Consider the following 22,762-nt stretch of genomic DNA (forward strand, 5'->3'; position numbering starts at 1 on the left):
TCCTCTGGGCGATGAACATCACAGTTTCACTATGCCATGTGTTACTTTACTGGGTGTTTTAAAGCTTCTGTTTCCCATTTGATGCCACAACTTATTTTGTTATAAGAAACAGTGTCTCTTAGCTGTGTTCTCCCCTGCTCTCTCTGATTTTGTATCCTCTGTTTCATATCCTCTGCTAGCCATCATTTTCTCACATGAAAGTCTCTATATTCTTTCTCAAAAAAGCCTCAGCATCGTGACTGTACTCGATATCCTTCTGTACTTCTCCCAGGTCTACTACATCCTTTTTGGAGAAGTAGTGATGAGTGGTGCATTCTAGCTCTGAAAGCACCACGGATTCATGCAGTTGCACGACGGCACTTTCTGCTTGTCCTGTACTTGTTCCCAGCTAGCTCCTAATAACCATCTGACTTGTTGACCGAACTACTCACAGCAAGTCCAGGATGCAGTTTTTCTGAGTTAGCTGAGAAGGGCCCATCACCGTGCGTAGGCATCTAGCAGCAGCTCTGCTTGTGTGTGGCATTTTGTGTTACTTACATGGAATTTCACCCGCCACTTTATTGCCCGATAACTCAGCAACAGGAGATCCTTCTATAGCACTTTGTAACCAGTTTTAAAGCTGACCATCCTGGAGGATTCTGTCTTCTTAAAACTTTGTTATCTCCTCTCGGTGCCCAGAATATTTATGAGCTTGCTGAAAGGTGCAGACAGCTGGAGAACTCCACTTCCCTCCCTTGCCGAGTAACTTTCCTCCATTAAGACTGATCTGCACTTTGTCTCCTATTTTTCAGCCAGTTATTTACCTATGAAAGCACCTTCCCTTTTATCCTTTGAGAGCTTCATTCCCCTAAAAGATCTGTGAGGCGTTATCTCTCTCTACAAAAGCTGTGTTGCCTCCTCCCCTGGGTTTCACATTTAGCCATGTGTCTACAAGTCAGACCCTGTATTTGAATTTTTAACAATTTGCTTGCCAGGAAAGTCAGGCTCATCGTTCCGTTGGTTCAGCTGTTTCAAGCTGATACTGCCCTCAGCTCTTCCTTCTGGCTCTGGGCATGGGTAACATTACAGTCCACATTTATGGTTTAGCAGTTTTGTATTTGAGCCCCTGCACAATGCTCAGGTGAGTAATCAATAGCCCTGGCAATTTGTTACTGTTCACTTTATTGATGTGTTTCAGAAATGCTCATACTGATGACTTGATCTGTGCAGGATCCTCTAACCCATGCCCTGAACAGAGACGTGCCAGGGTGAGAACTTCCTCGAGCACTTCCCTGCTGATTACTGATGCAGCAAATTCATTTTGCTCCTCTACTTTGCTGTTACAGCCCTTGAACATCGCTCTTAGACCTGTCTTACTCTCTGGGCCTGCAGAGCCTCCGGCAGGCTTCTTCCTTGTGATGGAGCTGAAGACGCTCACAGTAGTCGTTCTGTTTTTCACAAGTTGTCCACAGAAGTCTTTCCTGGCCTGCCTCACCATGGCTCTGCACTTAGCTTTACATCCAACTCTCTTCTGATTTCTTGTCTGGCCACACCTTCACTTCTGAAGAATGGCTTATTGCTTCTAATTGCCCCCTCTGCTCTGCTGCCCCGCCAAGCCTTTTCTGGGGCCTTTTTGTGGTTGGTGATATGTATGACTCTGGGCTTCTGGTGCTGCTTCTTTAAATGATCCCTGTGCCCAAAAGCATCTTATTCTTTTGACTGCTTCTTTCACTATTATTTTAACAAGAGTCTCATGTTTATATAGGCTCCTCTTTTGCAGACTGTGCTAATGCAGTGTATTATAACCCCAATTCCATAGTGTTTCTACTTAGGTACAATTGGGGATTTTGTGCTACTTGTCATTGGACTTTACACTCTCCTTAACACACAGTGTCCCTCCTATGCCCCAGAAAAGGCATACTCTTCTCTACAATTCCACTTGGAAATTGCAGAGTGCCACTGTGTTTTTGTTGTTTATGATTTTTTCTGAAAAGTTCATGTCAAAAATTTCATATAAAGCCAGGCTTTCTAATTCATCCACTTACATTTTTAGCCTTGCAACACTTACTTATCTAGAGGCATATATGCATTTCTCCTTGGTCTCCTTGTCTATTTTCTGTGTGTCCCATTTAAACAGGACTGTCTATTGGGATTGTTCTTTGCTGTTTTTACCAGTTCTCCACTGATCTTTGTGCAGTGACTTTGTAAGATAAAGTACTGATGTGATCAGAGCTGTAGAGGTTGTCATTACAAGCAACATGTTTTCAGCTTGATGGCTTTTCCATATAACCCCTGCATGAGCTCCTGCTCTCTGAAACTTTTACTAGTTCCTAATAAGGTAAAATCTTTCTATTATTTTATAAATTTTATAAGGAAATTTTGACTCTCTGGCTGGTCCTGAAAGCATCACAGAAGCTACTGCAGTGAAACAGACATAGAGTCACACTGCTTTAAAACACAGCAGTTCTTTGGGCTCCTGGCAAAAAGGAGGTGGGAGGGACCAGAGGCTTGCTGAATGTACATGCTTTGACAGTCACGCTGGTGCTGGCTCTGGGCAAGTGTCAGAGTGCCTTCCCCATTGCGCCATCAGGATGGGCACAGATCCGGGCCTCTGGGACAATCCACAAAGCAACAGAGGCATCGCAGCATGTACCTCTGCAATGTCTTGGAGTCCCCATGTTAGAACTGTGAAGCCCAAGCAGCAGGTCCCCTGGGCCAGCGCGTGCCCCGGAGGGATCCCTGCTCCCTCCTTCCCTCCAGGCTGGAGGGAGACTCCTTCCCTCCTCCATCTCCAGGGTGTCCCCAGCACAGATCCTCCCGGTGTGGGGGTCACAGACAGGGAGGAGCACAGACCAGGGGAGAAAAAACAGAGGCTAAAAAACATCAGAAAATTCAGACAGCTAGAGGGAGGGGAAGGGGGAAGGGAAGGGAAGGGAAGGGAAGGGAAGGGAAGGGAAGGGAAGGGAAGGGAAGGGAAGGGAAGGGAAGGGAAGGGAAGGGAAGGGAAGGGAAGGGAAGGGAAGGGAAGGGAAGGGAAGGGAAGGGAAGGGAAGGGAAGGGAAGGGAAGGGAAGGGAAGGGAAGGGGGAAGGGAAGGGAAGGGAAGGGAAGGGAAGGGAAGGGAAGGGAAGGGAAGGGAAGGGAAGGGAAGGGAAGGGAAGGGAAGGGAAGGGAAGGGAAGGGAAGGGAAGGGAAGGGGCACTGCTTAAAACATGAGTTTTATCACAAAGAGTATCGAGACCTGGCAGTACATCACACATTTCCTACAAAGGGCACACAGCAGTAGCCACCAAAGCCAGTACATGGTGTTGCACATGCCTGGCGCCTCCATTTCTAAACCTGTCCATTCCTGTGTCTGCTCTTTTGCTCATACACTTCTCTTATAGAGAGAAGTTAAGAGCAGGCAAGCCAATATAGGGGTCCTGCGTCTCATGGTACAAAATATGTAAAATAAAGAAATGACAGCTGCACCTATACCCCTGAAACTTCACGGTGCAGTCACAGGACACAGCACCATGAGGCACGTCCCACCATGTGCTTATGGTGTCAGCCTCCAGGCAACACGGAGATGCGAGGTAGCCACACCACGCCAGGGGACAGTCACACCCATGGGTGGCAGCTGGGCTCCTCTCTCTGCAGTCCCCTGGGCCACAGCCTGCCAGGGAAGCCCAGACACTGCTGCAGCCCCTAGGGAGGGCGGCAGTGGGTGGCAAAGCCCTGCACTGTCACAGACAGCAGCAAGGTGTGACGTGCTTCCTTGCACTGTACTCTTCTACAGCCACACCTGGAAGAAGCACCAGCTGCCCTGAGACCTGGATGAAAAGACAGAGGTATTGGTGTGTCCTGGTGGCAGCCATGTCTCGTGTGTCCAGGCCATGGTGGGCTGGTGGACGAGGCCATTCGCGCCGCACAGGACACTCCCTGTGAGAGGGACCCGGAGCAACCCTGGGAGCTGTTTTGGTCCCCCCTTGCTCATGGCTCCTTTGGCCCCAGGTGTGGCACTGCCTCCCCAGATATTGTCCCTTTCCTGCCAGTCACACCGTTCCCTGGGCTTTGTTTTGCAGTGGGAGCTCACATCAGCTCCTGAGCAACCTGCCACTGTGCTGTGGTCCTGGCAGGGCTGTGTCCTGACGATACCGCCACATGCCACCTCCAGCTCAGGGCGCATCAGTCCTCAGAGCTACCGGCAAATTGGAGAGACGTCCCTGCGCTGCTGCCTGTGTCTTGAAGTGGCAGCCTCTCTCCGGGCCCTTTGAACAAACTCCCCCATCACCTGCAGTGCCAGGCACTTCTGCGCCTGGGAAAAAGCTGTTCCTGGGAGCCTGGGAGCCCAGCGTGCCGCAGGCACTGCGCCCATCCGGCCTCTCCCCCTGCCCCGCTGCCTCCTTGCAGGCACGGCACAACCAGGAGCCTGGGCGTGGTGTTGGGCTGGATAGACAAGCACGGGGAGGAAGTTATTATCTCTGCGGTACAATGGGCATGGTGAGTCACGAGTTTAAGGCCGGCATTTTAACAGAAATTAGGCAGCCAGATCTGTATTCGGTACCTAAATCAAAATGATTTGCCCGAGGACCTGCAGTGAGTCAGTGGCAGGGGGAGGAAGGGAGCCAGGTGCTGCTCCGCTGCCAGCACCTGCCCTTGCTGACTTGCAGGCTGCTATTTGCAGAGGAGTCCAAGAGAGCAAGGCTTGCGAGCTAAACCTGGGCAGGCTCTTTCAAACGTTCTGGTCTCAAACGTATTTTCCCTCTCACAGAGTGAGCCAGAAGTGACATACAGGCAAAAGGCCAAATCTTAATTACATCTGATTTCCAGAAGACACTAAAAAGTAACTCCCACACATCAGAGGCGGGTGAGACAGGAGGGATGTGCAAATCCATAAACTCATTTAGTCTGTTCCTCTACTACATCCGGCCATGCACACTCATTTCCTTATTGAGCCCAGCAAGCTGGGGTTAACTAAAACAACTAAGCCCACTAAGCCTTAACAATAATGACTTTGCTATCAGGAGATCCAGACTGCGGTAAGGGTACTTAGAAATGTGGTTCCACCCTTTCCTTTGGGAGATAATCCAGTGGCTAGAGACCCCTAAATAGCTTCCTTATTTCTCACTTGTATTATTTTAGGACGAGATTGCAGGGTTTGGTGCACTCAGCCGATGCACGAACACGTGCTAATTGTTCAGGCCATCATCTCAGGACAGGTAAGCTCTGAAAAACTTCTGTCACCAGTGGTCCTGTAGGAGAGCCCACCACTAAGGTGCAAATGTCTACCAGCACACAGAGCAGCATTGTGCCCAGCCTGCAGCAAACCACCTCCACTCACCTGCCCGCTGAAAGAAGAGGCCAACACCAGACTTACCCTGGCTACACTGCTGCGTTGGGCAGTGCAGGCGAAGACTCAGACTGTGCTTTGCTGTGCCCATCCCTGAGAAACCAGCAGGAACTGTGTGGTTTCCCTCCCGTCCTGACATCCCCTCTTCCTGCTTTTTCAGCTCTGAGCTGGACTGCGGCACTAAAAACTTCCAAAGTGGCCGAGAGCCCAAGCTGCAGGGCAAGGGAGCGCTTGGGATCAGGGGCTGGACTTCAGGGGAGCAGCGGTGGCCAGTGGGGTGGCCATGAGGAATGTGAGTGTCACAGGCTTTGGGCAAGGCTGAGTCCTCAGGCAGGAGAGAGGGGTCGGGCTCCAGGGGACATTTTCTTTTCCTTCTGTGGTGACGACTCTGTAAGCTGTGTCTCTGTGGCAGCAGGACAGGGGATGTGCCAGCTGCTCCTGATTGTCTGGTGGCATCTACACTGAAGTTCAACCTGCTTAGAGAAGCAGAGGGGGCATGTGGGGGCTCCCGGCCTTGCTGGGAACAGGCTGTCTGTCCTGCTGGAGGTGCCTCCTGTAACACAGTGCTGCTTTCCACAGGCTGCTGACAGTGATGGCTCTTCTCAGCCCTCTTTTGCATCCGAGCACCGTGGAAGCCAACCTTGGTCCCAGAGTACCGGGACTTGCGCTGCCCAGGCCCCTGGCCGGCCCGCCCAGGCGGGCACTCTGTGTCCCTTCTGTAGTGGTGGTGCTGGTGGTGGTGGTAGTGGACGTGGCTGAGCACCTGGGCCTTGGATGGAGCAGCACCCCCAGGCACCACCAGGTCCACGGACCTGGGCCGCGTCTCCCTTGGCGGCCGCTGCCGCTCCTGCCCGTTGTCTGTGGCGGGCCCCTCTGAGCTGCAGTACACGAACGGGTCGTAGTCGCTGCTGAGAGAGCTGCGGAAAGTGGAGCAGCTGCCGTGGATGCCCTGCAGACTGACGTCTGTGCAGTTCAACATGGAGTCGCTGGAGGAACCGTGGCAGGGCCCCGAGCTGGAGTCACTGCCCGGCCCGTCTGCCAGGTACCCACTGTGCTCCGTGAGATAGCTCTCCCCGGAGCCGCTGCTGTTGTGCTGGTGTCCATGGCCAGCCCCTCGGCGCAGGGCAGGTGCCCGGTGCTGCCGCTGTGCCAGGGCTGCCTTGAGTCCCAGGCAGGGGGGCTGGGGCTGCAGGGGGCACGTCCTATGGGGTGTCAGAGGCTGCCCACATGCCGTGGGGCTGGGATGCTGCTGGCCCCGCAAGCCGGGGACCAGGGGGGACGGGTGGCCGCAGGCGGGCAGAGAGCTGGCTGGCCTGTAGGGCATGTAGTGGATGGTGCTGAAATCCAGCTGGGAGAGCTCCGGAGAGTGGAAGAAAGGGTTGCCGTGGGCTGGCTCTGGGGGGAAGCTCCTGAGGTTTCTCTGAGGGTAGGCATGTGGGAGGTGGTAAAGGGCATGTCCTGGGTGCTGGCGGAAAAGGTGCAGTCGCCGTCCAGGCTCCATGTCCCGAGGGGCCAACCTGGAGCCTGCTACTGGGGCCTGGTCAACCGAGTCTCGGGCTGAGAAGAGAGAAGGTAGTATTCAGCCTACGTCCTGTGGCCCAGATACAGTGGGCCTGGCACCTGCGAGTCTCTACCGCATACCCATGTCCTGTCTGTGTCCTCATGGCTGCCATCAAACCGTCCTGCACCCTCCTTGGTGCCCCAGTCCCCAGCCCTCACCTCCCTTCCCCATAGCCCTTGGGACTGGCTCTCATCCTGCCCCAGCCCAGCACCTCACTGTGCACCACTGGGATGGGGGCTTTTACACACAGAGATCCCCCACACCTCCATGCACTCACCACCCCATATACCCATACGCACAGAGACACGTTCCCGTGATGCACCCACTGCATCACCCAAGGGTACGTGGCCCTCCTGAACACAACCCCGTCCCTCGCCAGAAAATGCCGTGTCTGAGCCCTACCAAGAATATTGAACATGCAAAGCGGACACGTGTGGTGTTGCTGCAGCCAGGGGTCAACACACTCCCGGTGAAACTCATGGGAGCAGGAGATGATCCGCAGTTCCTAAAGAGAAACAGGGAGAGAAGGCTGAATGAGAACCCTGTCCCAGGAGATGAACATAGGGAGGGGGCTCTTGATGCTCCAGAAAGTGAGACTTGAAGGATGGAGACATCTAACAGTGAGCCACCTGCAGCCCAGCTTTGCACAGAGGAGGCTGCGTGCAGCTCTGGGGATTGGTGCCTGGGATTGGTGCTAGTCCTCAGGAAAAAGGGGTATTATGGGCTGACTGTTTTGGAGAAGCAAACCCCGCTTTTGCCCCATCGTTTCAACATGGACGCATCATGGGCATTTTAGCCTTCAGTGACAGCTGGAGACCCATCTGTAGGGAACTGGAATCCGCAAGCAGGGCCAGTGCTTTTTGGCCAAGGGGCAGGCAGATATCCGTCAGTGCTGGTCCCTTCCCAACTTTCAGGAGCTGCTGAAGGAAAACGCCCAAGGTCCTCCAACCTCTGCCAAGCTGCTCAGCTCCTCCTGCAGCTCTGCCTGCCCGCAGCCAAGCAGCTCAGAGCTGATGCTCACTAGTAGCCGTGCCTGCAGCCTACCTGGCCCTCGCTGAACTCCTCCAGGCAAATAGCACAGACTGGGGCTGAGCTGCAGCTGCTGGTGGAGTCCCACCGTGACGCCTGCCGGCACCTGGCCTGGTAGTTGCGTGTGGCCAGCTGCCCGATGGCCTGCATGGTCTGCTGCTGCAAGGAGTCCTGCGAGAAAGAAAGGAGGCTTTCAGGAGAGGGTCAGCCTTGTATTGTCACGTTCCTTGAGGCTCTTCCACTTTCGAAATGGGATTATCGGGGATTTGAGAACAATACTCATTTCCAGAGGTGACTCTTTGCCTAAACTGGCATAGCCAGAGGGGGCTTTGACAGCAAGAAACATCTGGCGCTGGCCATTCAAAATCACTCAGCAGTGCTGAATTTTCGTCTTTCTATTGGAAAAAACAGGGTATTTTCAAATCTGGAGGTACATCTAACTCTGTAAAGACTTTTATTTAATTAGTTTCTGTTAAAATGCTAGATCTTCTACAGGCAACACTGTTAAAATCAAGAGCTTGCAGGCCAACTTTGCAGCTTTAGGTGCTGAGACAAGCTCTGAAAGGTGCTGGGGAGTGTGGCAGGCTGCTATGCTCATGGGGTGGTGGGAGGAGAGCGAGGCCACTACACGAGGGATGCTCCACATATCCTTGGCATGCACCTGCCTTGTCTCCAGGTCACAGAGGCACTTTTCTTCCCCCAGACTGGGTTTGTGGCTACCCTTGTTGTGTTTCTGCTTGCTCAGACACATCTGCTCCATGGGATGCTTACCTGAGTTCTGTTCAGCTGGCACTTTGTGCGGACAACAAAAATCAAAATGATGACAACAACAGTGCTGACCACCGTGAGAAGAATCCATACATCATAGTCTGGCTGTTGGATAAAAGAAAAAAGAGATTACCCTTGTGTGGCAGAGGTGGGAATTAGAGGATAAGCAGGGGAATTCTGATCTATTCCTGACCATCAGCCTTTGAATGCATCAACTCTGATTCCTTGCTCTTCACAGCTGAAAGAAAAAGGGTTCAGACTTTTCTGCACACTTCAGCAGAAATGGATCTTTTGTTTTGCAGCACCTCAGCTCACTATAGGCCGTGGTCTAAGGTAGCACAAGATAAGAAAATCAAGGCTCAGTCTCATATAAAGAGATAGGAAATCCTCTCACCTCACTCATAATCTTTAAGCAAAAGGAACTAACTAAGCTGAAAGAGCTTCTGAGCATTTATTTGCAGCAAAGTATCTGAATGATGCAGATAAGCAGAATGGCTCTGCAGAGCTCCTGCAAAGGGCTGTGATCTCTGTCCATGGGGAGGGAAGCTCAGCAGCTTTAGAAAAGTCCTTGGGAGAGAGGATACAGAAGACAGTGAAATGGTGTGTGTCTCACCCAAGCTGGTGGCTCCTTGACCTCTATCTTCACATGGGCCTCTCTGTTCTTGTTCACGACACCCATGAGCAGCTCAGCATCATGGCCCCTGATCAGAACCACAGGCTGACTCAGCCCTCTGGGCTTTCTCAGCTGTAAAGAAACAAACATGGTGAGAGATGGTCCAGAACAGCCTGAAACAAGGACTATCCCAGCTCCCCAGGCACATCTGGTTCCTCCCAATGCATCTTGTAAACACTTCAGAGACTAAGACTGCTCCCCCAGATCGCACTATCCCTCTGTGAGGGAATCAGATGGAACCTTTCACCAACTCTTCAGAACAGCTTTCATCATTTCCTTCAATGGTGTCTCCTCCTCATGCACAACTGGACACTTTGTTCAGTGTTGTTTGTGCTCCTCTTTGAAGCCCCACTGTAAAAGTCCTTGGTCTCTCTTCTCCCATGTGGCAGCTGCCAACAACACACTGAGTGCTGCCTTTGCTGCAGAAATACTTCACCTACTTTTCCTGTGAGACATATCAGAGTCTCCCCTCTCCTCCCTCTGTGATCTGCAGGACATTGTTTGTTTCTGATCATACCTACATTTTTCCACCATAGACATATAGTCTAGGCAGCCTCGCACAAGCAGGCTCAGCAAGTCCATGTGTTCTCTCCTCCACGTTGACCTGAACTGGGGTGGCCACCTGACCCACTAACCACTTCCCATATGCATACTGAGCAACCTCAGCATTGCCTCATGAGCCTTCACCTGCTGCCACATTTCTCTGGCATTAGAAATTAAGTGCATGAAAAAACCACAAGGGATGGATCCAGTGACCAGGAACCAAACCAGAGTTGTGCTAATCTCAGGAACCAGCTCTCCTATCTGTCCTCTTATCTAGGGCTGGATGTTTTCCATTATACCTTGATTATTCCAACAAGGAACCTAGTCCCCTCCAGAGATGAGCAATGGTGGTGGAAGGTACCTCTGGAGGTCTATAGGCCAGTGCCTAACTTGTAGCAGGAGTATCACAAACAGCATACCAGGGTGGCCAGGACTTTTGCTTGAAAACTGAAGAAATCACCTTTCCTCTATATAACAACAGGGTTGTCCCTACCAGGTGGGCTCTGTTAATCTGTGACTTCCCACAAGGAAGCATCCAGCTCCTGGCAGAAACATTCAATTGACCAGACGATGTTCTGTAAGAGCAGCAAGGTGCTGTTCACAAGCCGCTGCCTTGCTTGTTCTGCCTGCTGATCCGGAGGCTCACCAAGGGATGAGCAAAAGAGAAAAGCACTGTCCATGAGCATGGACAAGCTGTGTAAGAGTTAACACTCAAATCCAACCTGCATTATCTTCCTGGGACCTCCCACTGCATGTTGGTGGCTGGTAGGTCCTGACCTGTGCACATTTAGGGATGTGAGAGGGGCACTGCAATTTATTTGGTAATATCAGTGGGGTCTGTACCTGATCAGCAGCGCTTTCATCATCAGTAATGTCAAAAAGGATAGCACGGGCTCCACGTTCCCCTGCCAGCTTTGCCTGTCCAAAAGAACAGAAGCTTGAGTAGACATTTTATATTTTACATCTATATTAACATCTACCATTTGGATATGCATTTGCCTCCCTGGCTCTTCACAGGAGAAAGAAACAGCTGCTGCTTAGACTGACAAAATAGCTTACACCCTCATTTCTGTACTTGTGTTGAGCTGCAGTGAAACCAGTGTCTGCTCCTGCTACAGCTCTACCGCTCATGGATGGTTTCTCCACACAGTTTCAGACACAGATTTGTTGGTGTGCTTGCAGTCACAGCAACCCATAAACCTAGACACCAAATCCCCTGCATGTCTGTGCCATGGGCCCCTTTGCTTCAGAGCTGGGTTGCTGGGGAGATCTGCAGCCCCATTAGCACCGCTCACTGCTAGGCAAGCCTCCTGTCCCAGGACAGTGGGGACCGCCACAGGTCCCCAGCTCCCACTGTGGCTGCACCAGCTGGGGGCTGTCTATGGGACCAACTCTCATATACATTGCTCTCTCTGATCCCCGGTCCCCACATTCATCAGGGAGAGGTTCAGGTGATCCCTGGGCTGCAGGTCTAGGATTAGGAGTGGGATCAACCCTGCTGTACTCTTCACAGCCCACCTCATCATTGCAGCAGTCTGACGAGGACAGCTTTGAGGCCCACCCAAGTGAGTGTAAATACCATCCTGGTGAGGTCAAAGCACACCAAAGGACCTCATGGGGTCACCCACATTCTCCCACCAAGCCCTTCGAGCCCTCGAGGCAAGCAGAGGCAGCCTCTTGTGAAAGGGAGACAGGAACGTGAAAAAAGTGCAGGGCTGGGCTGCTGTTACTCATGCGGAGCGCTTTGATTTGTGCGTCCCGAGCGCCTGTGCAAACAGGGATCTGCTGTAGCTGCTGCAGCAGTTTGCCCGCTGCGTTGCCAAACTCCAGCTCAGGGGGCAGAGGTCAGTGCTGCAGCTTCCCAGCTGCAATATCAAACGCGGTGCGCTGGGAAGGACAGGGTGAGCAGCAGCCTCCGTGCTCATCAGGGAGGAGCTGGGGGCCAGGGTCAGGTGCTGTTCTGGGGGACAGGGACAGGGACGGTGATGGGAATGGAGGTGCAGGTGGTGGGGAAGGCTGGGGAGCTCCAGGAGGTAGGGCTGAAGACTCTGAGTCACTGATGGGATTGGACGCTCCTGGGTTTGGTAGAACAGATAGGAAAGACGGAAAAGTGGGATTAGAGGCTCAGGGCAGGGATCAGAGACTGGGGTCCTGCCTGGGATCAAAGGAACCTCAGCGTTTGCCAGCACCAAGGAACAAACAGGACTTTCAAGTAGTAACTTCCACCCATGGGAGCCAGTCAAGCTTTGATCAACAATGAAGAGCTCTACAAAGATTTTATCCTGCCGAAGACACTGATGATGGGAAAACGAACAACTGAGACTGGACAAGCGATTCTTCACAACATCTTACAGACTCCTGTTGCAAAGAACACAACCTGCTATTCACAACCTGCTTGCTGCAAGCATTTTCTGGGTGCTTGCTGTCTCTGTGTCAGATCTCTTCAGCCACACAGCATAGCTACCCTTGCTCTCTGAGGACTGAAACACTTCCAGTGCAGATATGCATTTGCACGGTGATTTAGGAGATTCCAGCTGTCTGTCAACCAGACTAGCAATCGATGTTTCAACTGGAAAAAAATATACCGAAGAATTGCAAATGATGCAGCAGAAAGGGAAATAAATCACTTTGAATTGACTCCAGAGGCGTCCTCCATGGCCACCTCTCCCCAAGCAGACCAGACACATTCCCTACCAATTTTAGCTTTGGGTGCTGAACTAGCACTAGAATCTCAGAGAAGAGAAGCAGAAAGTGCATCAGACGGCTGCTGGAGTCATTCTTATGCTGGACTTGAAAGTGCTGTCTGTGCACTGCTTGGCTGGGTGACAGCTGCAGGAGAGGTTATGATAACACTTTGCACATGGCTATTTTTATCACCATTGATATAGCGCTGCAATTCAACATGCAGAGTTTGGCCACAGGAAACATATGCCAAGGAAGCAAGGCTCCTGCCCCAGCATGCACCAGCCACATCCTACAGCTGCCCACTTGCTCTCAAGGAGAAGCATTGTCCAAAACCTTTAAGACAGAGATCTGTGTGACGCTGGAGGGAAGGAGTTTGGCAGAAGCTTCAAGAGGATGGAGAAGCAGCTGGACCCTGATGCAGAAGGACAGCAGTTGCAGGGGGTAGAGGAGCCAGGGTACAAGGCAAAAGGAGGGCCCAGGGATGTGGCTGTCTGAAGGAGCATCTGTCTGTATTTCATGGCTAAACTAGTCCTACGTGGGGGAGAGAGCTGTGAGCATCCCCAGGTGAGATCTTGCAGCAGGAGTGCCTGCAGGCAGCATGGTGACCGACATCATATTCAGTGGGATCTCAAAACCCAGGGGTGGATTCAGCTCTGGTAATAAAGCGACAATGGCTAAAGGCCATCTATCAAGCGTCTATCAAAGTCACTCTATCAAGCCACATGCATGGCAATGAATTGAGGGTTTTATTTGCCTTGCAGGGTTAGAAGTGCTGGAGAAGGTCAGGGCTAGTGAGGATGCAGCAATGGAGCATATCTGGTCCTCCCTGTGCTGATCTTCCTCAGCTGATCCCCAGGCTCAGTAATACACTGGTACTTGCAGTGCTGTGATCAGAGACTGAGGCAGGAGAGGTTAGGGACAAAACTAGCAAAACAGTTTTAAAGGTCTTCTCCTTTTACGTTGTTATATGGAATATGAATCTTTGAAGTTGCTCTTCCCTTCCTGTTCAATCTCCTCCGCAGTAGCTGCACTGGCCAAACCTGGCATCGCTGCCCACAGCGATGCCCACACGAGATGTGGTGGCATGGAACTGTTGTAACACGATGTTCACAGCTGGATGGGCACGGGACAGTTGTAGTACCCCACTGCACTCCCTAAAGCACTTGCAGAGTCCTTGCGCTCACGTATCACAGGCTGCACTGGAAGCCCGTGGGTGTGCTCTTTCTCCTACCTTCCTCATGCATCATTAGCACCTTCAGGTGTGACCAGGCCATTTTCCAGATGCAGGATAACTGACAGTAGGTCAATAACTCCTGCACACAAAATGCTGGCTTGTGCTAACAGCTGGCATCGGCTCCAGAGCAGCAGCAAACCAAACTCAGGCTTCCATCCAGTCCAGAAAGGGGTGGGCACTGCCATCTGGCTGCCCATACAGCTGTGAGGAAGCAGTCCTGAGCCGGCAAATCCATCACAGCGGTTGTCACAGCGTCACATCTCCTTGCTTTTGTCACCACAGCCTCTGTTAAAAAATCTGCTGTGCAGGAAGGGCTGCTTGGTACTAATTTTACCTGCCCTCTTCAGCCGAGCTGCAGGGAGGACAGGAAAGGACCCTGTTCCCAGCACAATGTCACCACCAGCAGAAAGCAGACAACAGAGGCTACATCACCTGAATGCAATCCAGACAAAGTAAAAAAGAGCTAAACAAGAGTCTTTGTGTTTGTACAGTGCTTGTGGATAATAATACAACATACTCTACAGAGATAATAAAAGGACATAGACTGAACCACTGAAGAAAAAAGCTAATGTTAGCTTTATCCACTCAACTTTATCAGAGACACAAAGATTTTAAGGCTTAAAATGACCCTCGTTCTCACCTGACTTCCTTATTACCAGAGAATTGTACCAGTGACCTCAGCTTTTGACACAGTAACTGCCATTTCACTGAAGCACCTCTCTTGCAGAAGGCCTGATCTGAAGACCTCTGGGATCTCCCATCCCTTTATAAGGTGGATGGTGGCCCTCACTGTTAAAGAGTCACTTTCTGTTTCTAGTTTGTCTGTTATGCATTTTTCTGAATTGCTCAGTGTTGATCCTTCATGTGCCTCATCTAGTGAAGTAATGCAATATAACTTTTAAAGACAGAAGACATTTTCTGTGTCCGTGGTTCCCACAGCAGAGGACACCAGAAAACATGAATCCCTCCAACAGGCCAGCAAGCAATGGGAGGCTGCATGATGGGGGGCACAGGGCTGCCAGGCAGTAAAGCGTAGGGGATGCTGAGGTAAGGTCTGAGCTGTCCCAGAGCAGTCAGGTTAGGGAAAACTTCTAGGGAAAACTGCCTTTTACAAAGCCAGGCAGTACAAAAAGTAAGGAGGAATGGGTATTAGGGAAGCTTGGCACAGCGTCTCTCCCAGAGGATCCTTTCTGCCAAAGTCCCTGCTCTATTCTTGTTCATTTCTCCACCCTCCAGCAGTTCTTTCCTGCCCTGCTGCCTCCTCCAGCTCTTACTCTGTTGTGCATCACAGGTTTCATCTCCCAGCTTGGTGCCATTCAGGGCTTTTTTGCACATACCTTGTTAGCCAGCGACAGGCACGGGTTGGGATCCCGATCTGGCTGCTCAAGCTTGACAATGGTGATGAATCCCGACTCCGTGTGCTCATCCTCACTGGTGTTGCACAGGGACAGCGGGTGGGACTGCAGGACAAAAGCAAAGGAAACTCAGATCCTGGGGCTCAGCACTGCAATGGGTGGCTTGAGCTCACTGCAAACTCTGTGCCTCAAGGACGTGCCAAGAATGTGTAGGAGACACCTCTGGGACCCCTGCAGTGGGCATTACCCATTGCAACGCCCTGTGGCCCTGTCTGAGTGTCAGTGAGGCTTTGAATGCCACAGGAAGCAAACTAAAATTTTGGTCCACCAGGGAAACATCCCAGAGAGAGGTGGAGTATCTACCACAGGCTGCACACAGGTCTGGTTTTGTCCCAGTGACATAGTCAAAGCCAGAGCAGCCTGTGAGACCACAGCCCTTGGATTCTGGGTTGGGGCATGCGGACAGTGCTGGCCCAGCTGCTGCGGGGCTGCTGGGGCCCCAAGGCGCAGGACCCACTTCCCACAGCCAGCTTGCTCGCAGGCAGCAGCGACACAACGCACAGCTCCCCAGCTTACAAGGAAAGCAAACTCCTAGTGCCCTCAAAGAATCAGCAGTTCTTGTTCCTCTGCCACCAGACTCAGCAACTTTATGATGGATTTGTAGAGGAGAAGCCAAAGGAAGGGTTGAAAAACTCAGAGCAGGTAGCAGCGGAGAAATACCACGAATGAGAGGGGAGAAGATAAGATCCCAGTAACCACATCCCTGTGAGTCCTGGAAAAGTATTCACCGCCTTGTGCCAAACTGATGGCAGCGGGGAGCAGAGCTCACAGCCACCAGGGGACATCCGTGTGGGATGGGGTTGGGGCACCATGCCTAGGTGCACTCCTCTGTGGAGCATCCTGCAGCAGGGGCCACGGCCTGCCCCAGCCTATCACAGGGACATGAGGGCAAGGTGAAGTCCTGCAAGGGGCTGAGCGCCACACTGGTCCCTGCCTGTGAAGTGTGTGATTGCTTCTGATTTTTCAGTCTGGCAGTAGAGGGAAGACAGTCTTGTGCTAAATGACGGGAGGCCGAAGGAAACTGCAGTTTGGTTCTCGGCTCTCTCCGGGAAGTCCTGTCATTTTGCATGAACCTTCCCAGCTTTTCCTAGAAAAGCTGGCTGGCATCCTCCTCTGTGACTAAATTATGCTGTATAAAGCACACAGAGGTTACATTACAGAAAAACCTACAACTACTAAGGGTGTTGGGCAGCTTTTATTAATGCGTCAGTGTGTGGAAATGCAGGAAACGAGCAAGAAAGCTCAGCATTATAAAACAGCAGGATTAGGGCAGGCATTGTACCTGAGTGTCCATCCAGTAGCATGTCCTACTCTGCAAGTAATTCTGCAGCAACGTTCCCGTGCTGTGCAGAAAGGCTGCTGACTTGACAGGCTTAAAACAGGGGCGGGGGGAAGCCATTTGCTGCTCTCTGACAGTTCCGATTGCAGATCTGGCCGCAGAGAGTGGGAGAACGGGGCTCATTTCACCTAGCTTCAGACACGCCGATGGTGCCATTTAGCAAACAAGCGGGTCTCCCAGACACCTCATCAGCAGGAACAGGTCCTTCAAGGCAGCGCGACTCAGGAGCTGCGCAGTGCCCATATCTTGCTGCTGACAATAAAGGTGCATAGACAATTAGCCCAGATGCAGCCACCTGCATGGGACACATCAAAAGCTGGAGGAGACCGGCGGCACCTCCGCTCACTTGGAAATGCAAAATGTGCTCGCTGAGCCTGCAGGGTGTGGGGAGACGGCGCTCAGAGCTGGAGGGCAGGGAACCTGCTGGGATGGTGCGTGGAGCTGGGGCTGGTCTGGCGTGCCGCGCTGTGCCCCGCATCCCCCGGCTCCAGCCAAAGCCCAGCTCCGAGCTGACCCTGCTGGGCCCCGGGGTGCCCCTTGGCACCCGTTGGCACCCGTTGGCACCCGCCTGGCTCCGTCAGGGCTGAGGCTGGAGCTGCTGCCACTGGGTGGGGCCCTCGGCCGGATCCTGCCCCTCACATCGAAGGGGAGCTTCCAGGGGGGACCCGCAGAGATCACCGCAGGGTTGTGTCCCTGAAGAGTGCTTCATCACACAAGCTGGTACCCTTCTGAAAGCGCAGGTGCCCTAACACTCCAAAACCAGGTGCTAGGAAACAATAATGGGTCTGGCCAAACCATGGAAGCAAGTTAAGATGGTGAGGACTTAAAACAAACAAACAAACAAAAACCCACAAAAACATGGAGTAGGTTTGGAGGCAGGCAGAAAGACAGAAAAACCCAAACCCAGGACTCTCAGCTAACCTTCGGGAGCTCAAACACCCAGGTGTAAGGGATGGCACCATCAGCGTGTACTGTGACATAACCTGTTACACTTTGAAATCCAGCACAGGATAACACGGCACCTGGTTAACGACCTTGTGCCTGTGACGGGCACTCCCTCATTCATCTTTCTCTTGGGGTCTTTCTTTCTAATCCATATATTAGATGAAAAATGTCAGAATGCTATATAATTCAGACTTAAAATCAGCCTTTAAGATGTTCTAGAGAGCGTAACTGTGCCAAGCACCACTTACTGCAGAATTCAGAGCTTGGGGTTTCCAGGGAAGCAATGAAATCTGTTATGACTTGGGAGCGCTCAGGAGAGGCTCCCAAATAACCCCGCACTTTGTTCGAGCACTGGCAGGTGTTGCCCACACGCAGATGAACACAGCTTTTAAGTGTTTGCAGTCCCCACTGGCTTTACCAACCAATGTCATTACCTTTATATTCTGTTTGCTTGACTGGGAGTTCTCTGGCTGTTGGTTAATATATCATTCAATAAGCACAGAAAAACACAAAACAGGAAATGCAAAGAGCGTGTCTTGTAATACTTCTAATAATTCAGAGATAACCCTCCCGATGGCTTTATCAAGCCTTCACCAGGTTGCTCCTGGAGCTCTAGGGAGCCTAAGCTGCTGGAGCGCCCTGAGACACCAGTTCTGGAGCGGCAAGAGGCTTTAGAGGGGCTCATTAGTGGTGGGGTGCGATGCTGGTGAGACTTGTGGGGTAGGTAGGGGTAGAGGACATCTCCAACTGCAGCTGGCTGGTTTGGGAAGAAGTCCCACCTTCCAGAACTGCTTGGAATTGTGTTTGACCCTTGGTGGGAATGGCTTGCTGGGTGCTGTGATGTTCTTGGGGCAGGAATCTCTATGGAGTAAGGGCTATTCCTGTGTGCAGAGCGCAGAGCAGTGTCTCTGCGACAAGGATTGCTGGGCCTGATCGCAACATTAATGATAAACACCGGGAATAAGTGCAACAAGCGCTCATCTATGTTTCTGCAGCCCAAATGATCTTGGGTAGCATATACGAAGTCCTGGAGCCAGGTGGTAAATTGGGGGAAGACCTGCTGATGAACGCACCAAAACCTTCCTTTTGATTTTCTGTTAAGACTGGCCACTGTGGTGTTTTCCTCTTTCCCTCTGGGACACCTGATCCCTCTTGCCAAGCAAGAGCTCTTTGTTTTGTGCATTCCTGCCAGGGACACAACTGTAACCACACAGGGCACAGTAGGCAGCAGGGGTAAACTGAGATGGCCAGGGGAGCCACAAACATGCAGGGGTCACTGCCCCCCGCCCCATGGAGCTGGGGCAGACTAGTGGCTCCCTCATTACTCTGTAATGAGTCCCTAACCAGGCACCTCTGGAGGCAGAGAGTCCGGGTTTCTTCCTCAGCATTCTGTAAAAGACGAACGGGAGGCAGTCAGGAGGGATTCTTCACATCTCATCCACCCAAGCAACATGCCCCACTCGTCTTCACTCCAGACCACGGCACCTGACCATTGCATTTGGAGTGAGTGATCATGGCTGCACGTTGTGCTCAGAGGACGAGCATGCTCTAAAAATAATCTAAGGATCAAACAGCAAACCAAGTATTATGAGATTCCTTGATGCGGGCAGGACCCATGCCCCAGCTGCTGGCCCTTGCCACTCGCTGGGCTGCAGTCAGCATCCCTCATCCCCTCTGAGGCAGGCCCATGCACAGGTGGCTGCAGAGGGGCTCACTGACTGCAGGACTGACAGACGGGCTTCTCCAGGCAGGGGTCCCACGTCCTGGGAGCTCTCCCAACCTGGGGATGTCTGCGGCACCCACTGCCACAACCAAGAAGTCATTGTTCCTTACAGAAAGCCTCTCAGACCTAGAGAGGCAGGGCAGAGTCAGGCCTGTCAACCCCCTGGCTCTGTCACTCCATTTCTCCTTGTCACCACATCCCGCTCGCTGCCTGCGCAACACGATGCGGAGATCCTCTGCATGTGTATGTGCTTGCTGCCACTTTTTTCCCATTTCCTTACCCTATGGCATCTCCTTTCCTATCTTTGCCACCACACCACTGCCCTTTGAATACCAAACTTTTCTTTCTAACTTACCCTCACAGCCTTCCCTGCTCTCTCTCACGACCCGTTACCTGCATACCAGCCCCCCTGTCCCACCACGCCAGCAGCACTCATATGCTGGTGCGGAGGCTGCTGAGACGGGGCCCTGCCCATGGAAATGCCCTGCAGAAAGGCAGGCACTGAGGCATGCTAGATGCTCATAGAGGGCTTCATTTATAAAACAGCAGAAAAAAAGGCGACCCTCAGAGATAATCTAGCCCACTTTTCTGCCCTAAGGCAGGATCAGCCAGACCTAAAACATTCCTCAGAGACACTCGCTTAACCTGTTTTCAAGACCTCCAAAAATGGAGACTACTCACCCATCCCAGGCAGTCCCGTCCAGGGCTGCGTTCTCCTCTGCACGGTAAAGTATTTTCTAATGCTTTATCTGAATCGTTCCTGCTGCAGTACAAGATTGTTAATTCACACTGAATCAACTATGCCCATGGAAAAGACATTATTTGCTGTCCTTTTCTGAGAATCATTTAAACACATCTATTCACAGCAGAGAATGTGGGGACAAGGCTGGAGAAGCAGTCCCGAACAGCAAAGTCAGAGGAATTACTTGCCTTGGTTTTCTCTTTAAGGGAATATTTCATATACGATCTTCATAAGGGATAAGTCAAAAGGATTGATTGATTTGAAGTGTCAGTAAAAATCTTATAACCAACCAATAAGAGGCATGGAAGAGAACAGTACAAGACAGTGTTCATCAAAGGGCTCTAATAAAAACCATGAGCTGAACTGGTGAACTGTTAACAGCAGCATATAACTGATCACTAAATTGATCACAGTACCAGAAAAATGGAAAGCAGCACATACAAAGCTGAACTTGAAGGCGATCCAGGGAACAGCAGATCAATAATACTGCCTTCCCCGCCAAACAAACCGGTAGAAAACAGCAGAATGAAGAGAAGGAAAAGAACCAACAGCGCTTTTGGAAAAAGAAAGTCAGGCTCCACAGACCTATGGGGTTCCTTGAAGCAACCACCAAGTAGTAGACAAAAGGTAGTTCAGCTAATATTGCACACTGGTATCTCCTTTTCTTTTCTTTACAAGGACAAAGCTATGAAAGATGCCAGAATATTACGCAGTACCAACTAAAACAGAGAAAAGCAGATCATTCTTTACAATGGAGCGAACTTGGCAGTACAGCCCCAGCAGTGCACTGTACGGTCCGAATGTTTTCACAAAGGGGTTGGAAAATGAGAGGAACGGTAAAGTGTCTGCATTTCTCAATAACACATAAATATTAAAGTTGGTAAATATTAAAACTGGCTATAAAGGGATCTCATGATACTGAGTGATGCAACGATAAAATGTTTAATAAACAAATAAATAACCAAACAGCTATCTTATGCAAAGATGAGCTCTAGGTTAGCTTTTAACACACAGAAAGTTCTCAGAGTAATTGTGAGGAGTTTTATAGAAGCAGTTATTGAATCACTCAAAGCAGTCAAAAGTCAAATAGACTATTAAGCATTACTGTAAAAGACTTAAAAAGAGCACATCTACTAGATAAAGCTGCAGTATGTCAACAACTTCGATATTACAAGAAGTTCTGCTCACTTCATATTAAACAGAAGGGACTATTTGTGTAGAAGAAGAGACTAAACAAACAAGAATTCTTTAGCTTTGTAGAGATGGGATATGTTAGAGCTACATAAAATCATGAAAAATATGGAGAAAGGAAGCTGAGCATGATTATTCACTATTTCTCAAACAAAAAAACTAGGGCCATCAAATGAAATTATCAGGTAGGAATTTGCAAACAAACAGAAGTGGAGTTGACTTGCGGTACAGTCAAATGGCAGGACTCATTCTCACAGGATGTTGGGAATGCCAGAAGTATGGGTTAAAAACCAATTAGACAAATCCATGGAACAGGAAGCCACGAAGGGCTGTTTTACGCAAAGAGACAGATGTAAGCCCTGGCTTGGGCCACACTGAGCACAGCCTGCCCAAAGCTGGGGCGATGCAGAGGAGCGTCACTCGGGAGATGCCCTTTCCCTCCATGTTTTCCCCACACGTTTGATAGCAACTACCATCAGAAGCAGGACACCGGGCACAGTGAACCTTCAGTGGGACTTGGGCAGGGACTTGTTACACATCATGCTCTCACCCCTCTCTTTTTCAGGCCAGTCTCCCTGAGTTGTTCTTAATTGGTGCTAGGTGTTCAGAAGTGAAGCCTTTGGCCTCAAATCCATCCTTGCAGGCGGGGGCTGCGCATCTTCCCACTACTCTCAGCCCGGCCCCTTGAGTGCCCTCAAAATGTGCCCAGCACCCTCCTACCTCGGCACTGCCCACCACCCTCCTCCCCAGGTGAGAGCCCCCACTTCAGGACAGCGCCGTGGGAGGTGCGGGGGAACCTTTGCCACAGAAATTTGGCCTAGAAAGCAAATAATGTTAAATATTAAAGGTGAGATTTTTGGCCAGTGCCAGAGAGCTTGGAGCGCTTCCTCCACCCCACAGGTTCCTGCTGAACACTGGCAGTGCCCGCTGCTGCCTCACCTATGGGAAGCAGCTTTGTGATTCCTGGCTTTGACCCAGCACCAGCTCTCTGCCGTTGCTCACACTGTCGGCTTCATCCCTTTTACTCCTGCACACGACTTTGGGGCCATACTCAGGCGTGCAAGGCCTGGAGAAGCGTGCACTGACTTTTTCAGGTCAGCAAGCCCTCGCACTGCTGCAGCTCATGCTGAGAGCATTTAGCACGTGCTGCTCGTGCAGCAGGGTACAGCGAATGGAAGTGCTGTGCTGGAAAGGCTCCCTTGCAAGGGAGCTGCACAACAAAACAGAAGGGAGCCTGGCAACAGCAAGGAGATAAGCGAGGAGCCTAAAGCATGGCCAATGGCGGCCTCTTGAGGGTACGCAGCATCTTAGGCACTGTTGTGCCACCTCTGCTTATCATTTGGAGATACCTCCTCCCCAGTGACCTACTTGCTTCATCCAGCTGTTGTGGGTGTCACAGAGCATGAGCTTGTGAAGGCTGAATACAGACGTTTCTGTATTTGTGGATATCAGGGCCTACATTGGTTAGTCCTTATCCATGCTGAGTGTCTGTCAGTGAGGTTCTGAGCTAAATAAATGATATTTCTTCAAAGGTTATATTCCTTCATAGGTTTCAAAAGAGCAAGCGGAACTGCTCTACTACCTTCCTTCTTTGCTGTTAAAAC

General features: G+C 51.2%; 1 protein-coding gene across 3 annotated transcripts in view; it reads right to left on the reverse strand.

The window, feature by feature from the left end:
- RNF43 (ring finger protein 43) overlaps positions 1–22,762 on the reverse strand; it is a 64,205-nt gene that overhangs the window by 5,459 nt on the left and 35,984 nt on the right. For all 3 annotated transcript variants that reach the window (XM_013189322.3, XM_013189321.3, XM_013189323.3), the window contains 7 exons: positions 15,141–15,263; positions 10,728–10,802; positions 9,282–9,413; positions 8,672–8,773; positions 7,916–8,071; positions 7,274–7,376; positions 5,338–6,867 (listed from right to left, as the gene is read on the reverse strand). In XM_013189322.3, coding sequence (XP_013044776.2) covers positions 5,338–6,867; positions 7,274–7,376; positions 7,916–8,071; positions 8,672–8,773; positions 9,282–9,413; positions 10,728–10,802; positions 15,141–15,263 — 2,221 coding nt within the window. The remainder of the gene's footprint in view (positions 1–5,337; positions 6,868–7,273; positions 7,377–7,915; positions 8,072–8,671; positions 8,774–9,281; positions 9,414–10,727; positions 10,803–15,140; positions 15,264–22,762) is intronic.

The sequence above is a fragment of the Anser cygnoides genome, chromosome 18 (genome assembly GCF_040182565.1).
Source record: "Anser cygnoides isolate HZ-2024a breed goose chromosome 18, Taihu_goose_T2T_genome, whole genome shotgun sequence".
Taxonomy (NCBI): Eukaryota; Metazoa; Chordata; class Aves; order Anseriformes; family Anatidae; genus Anser; species Anser cygnoides.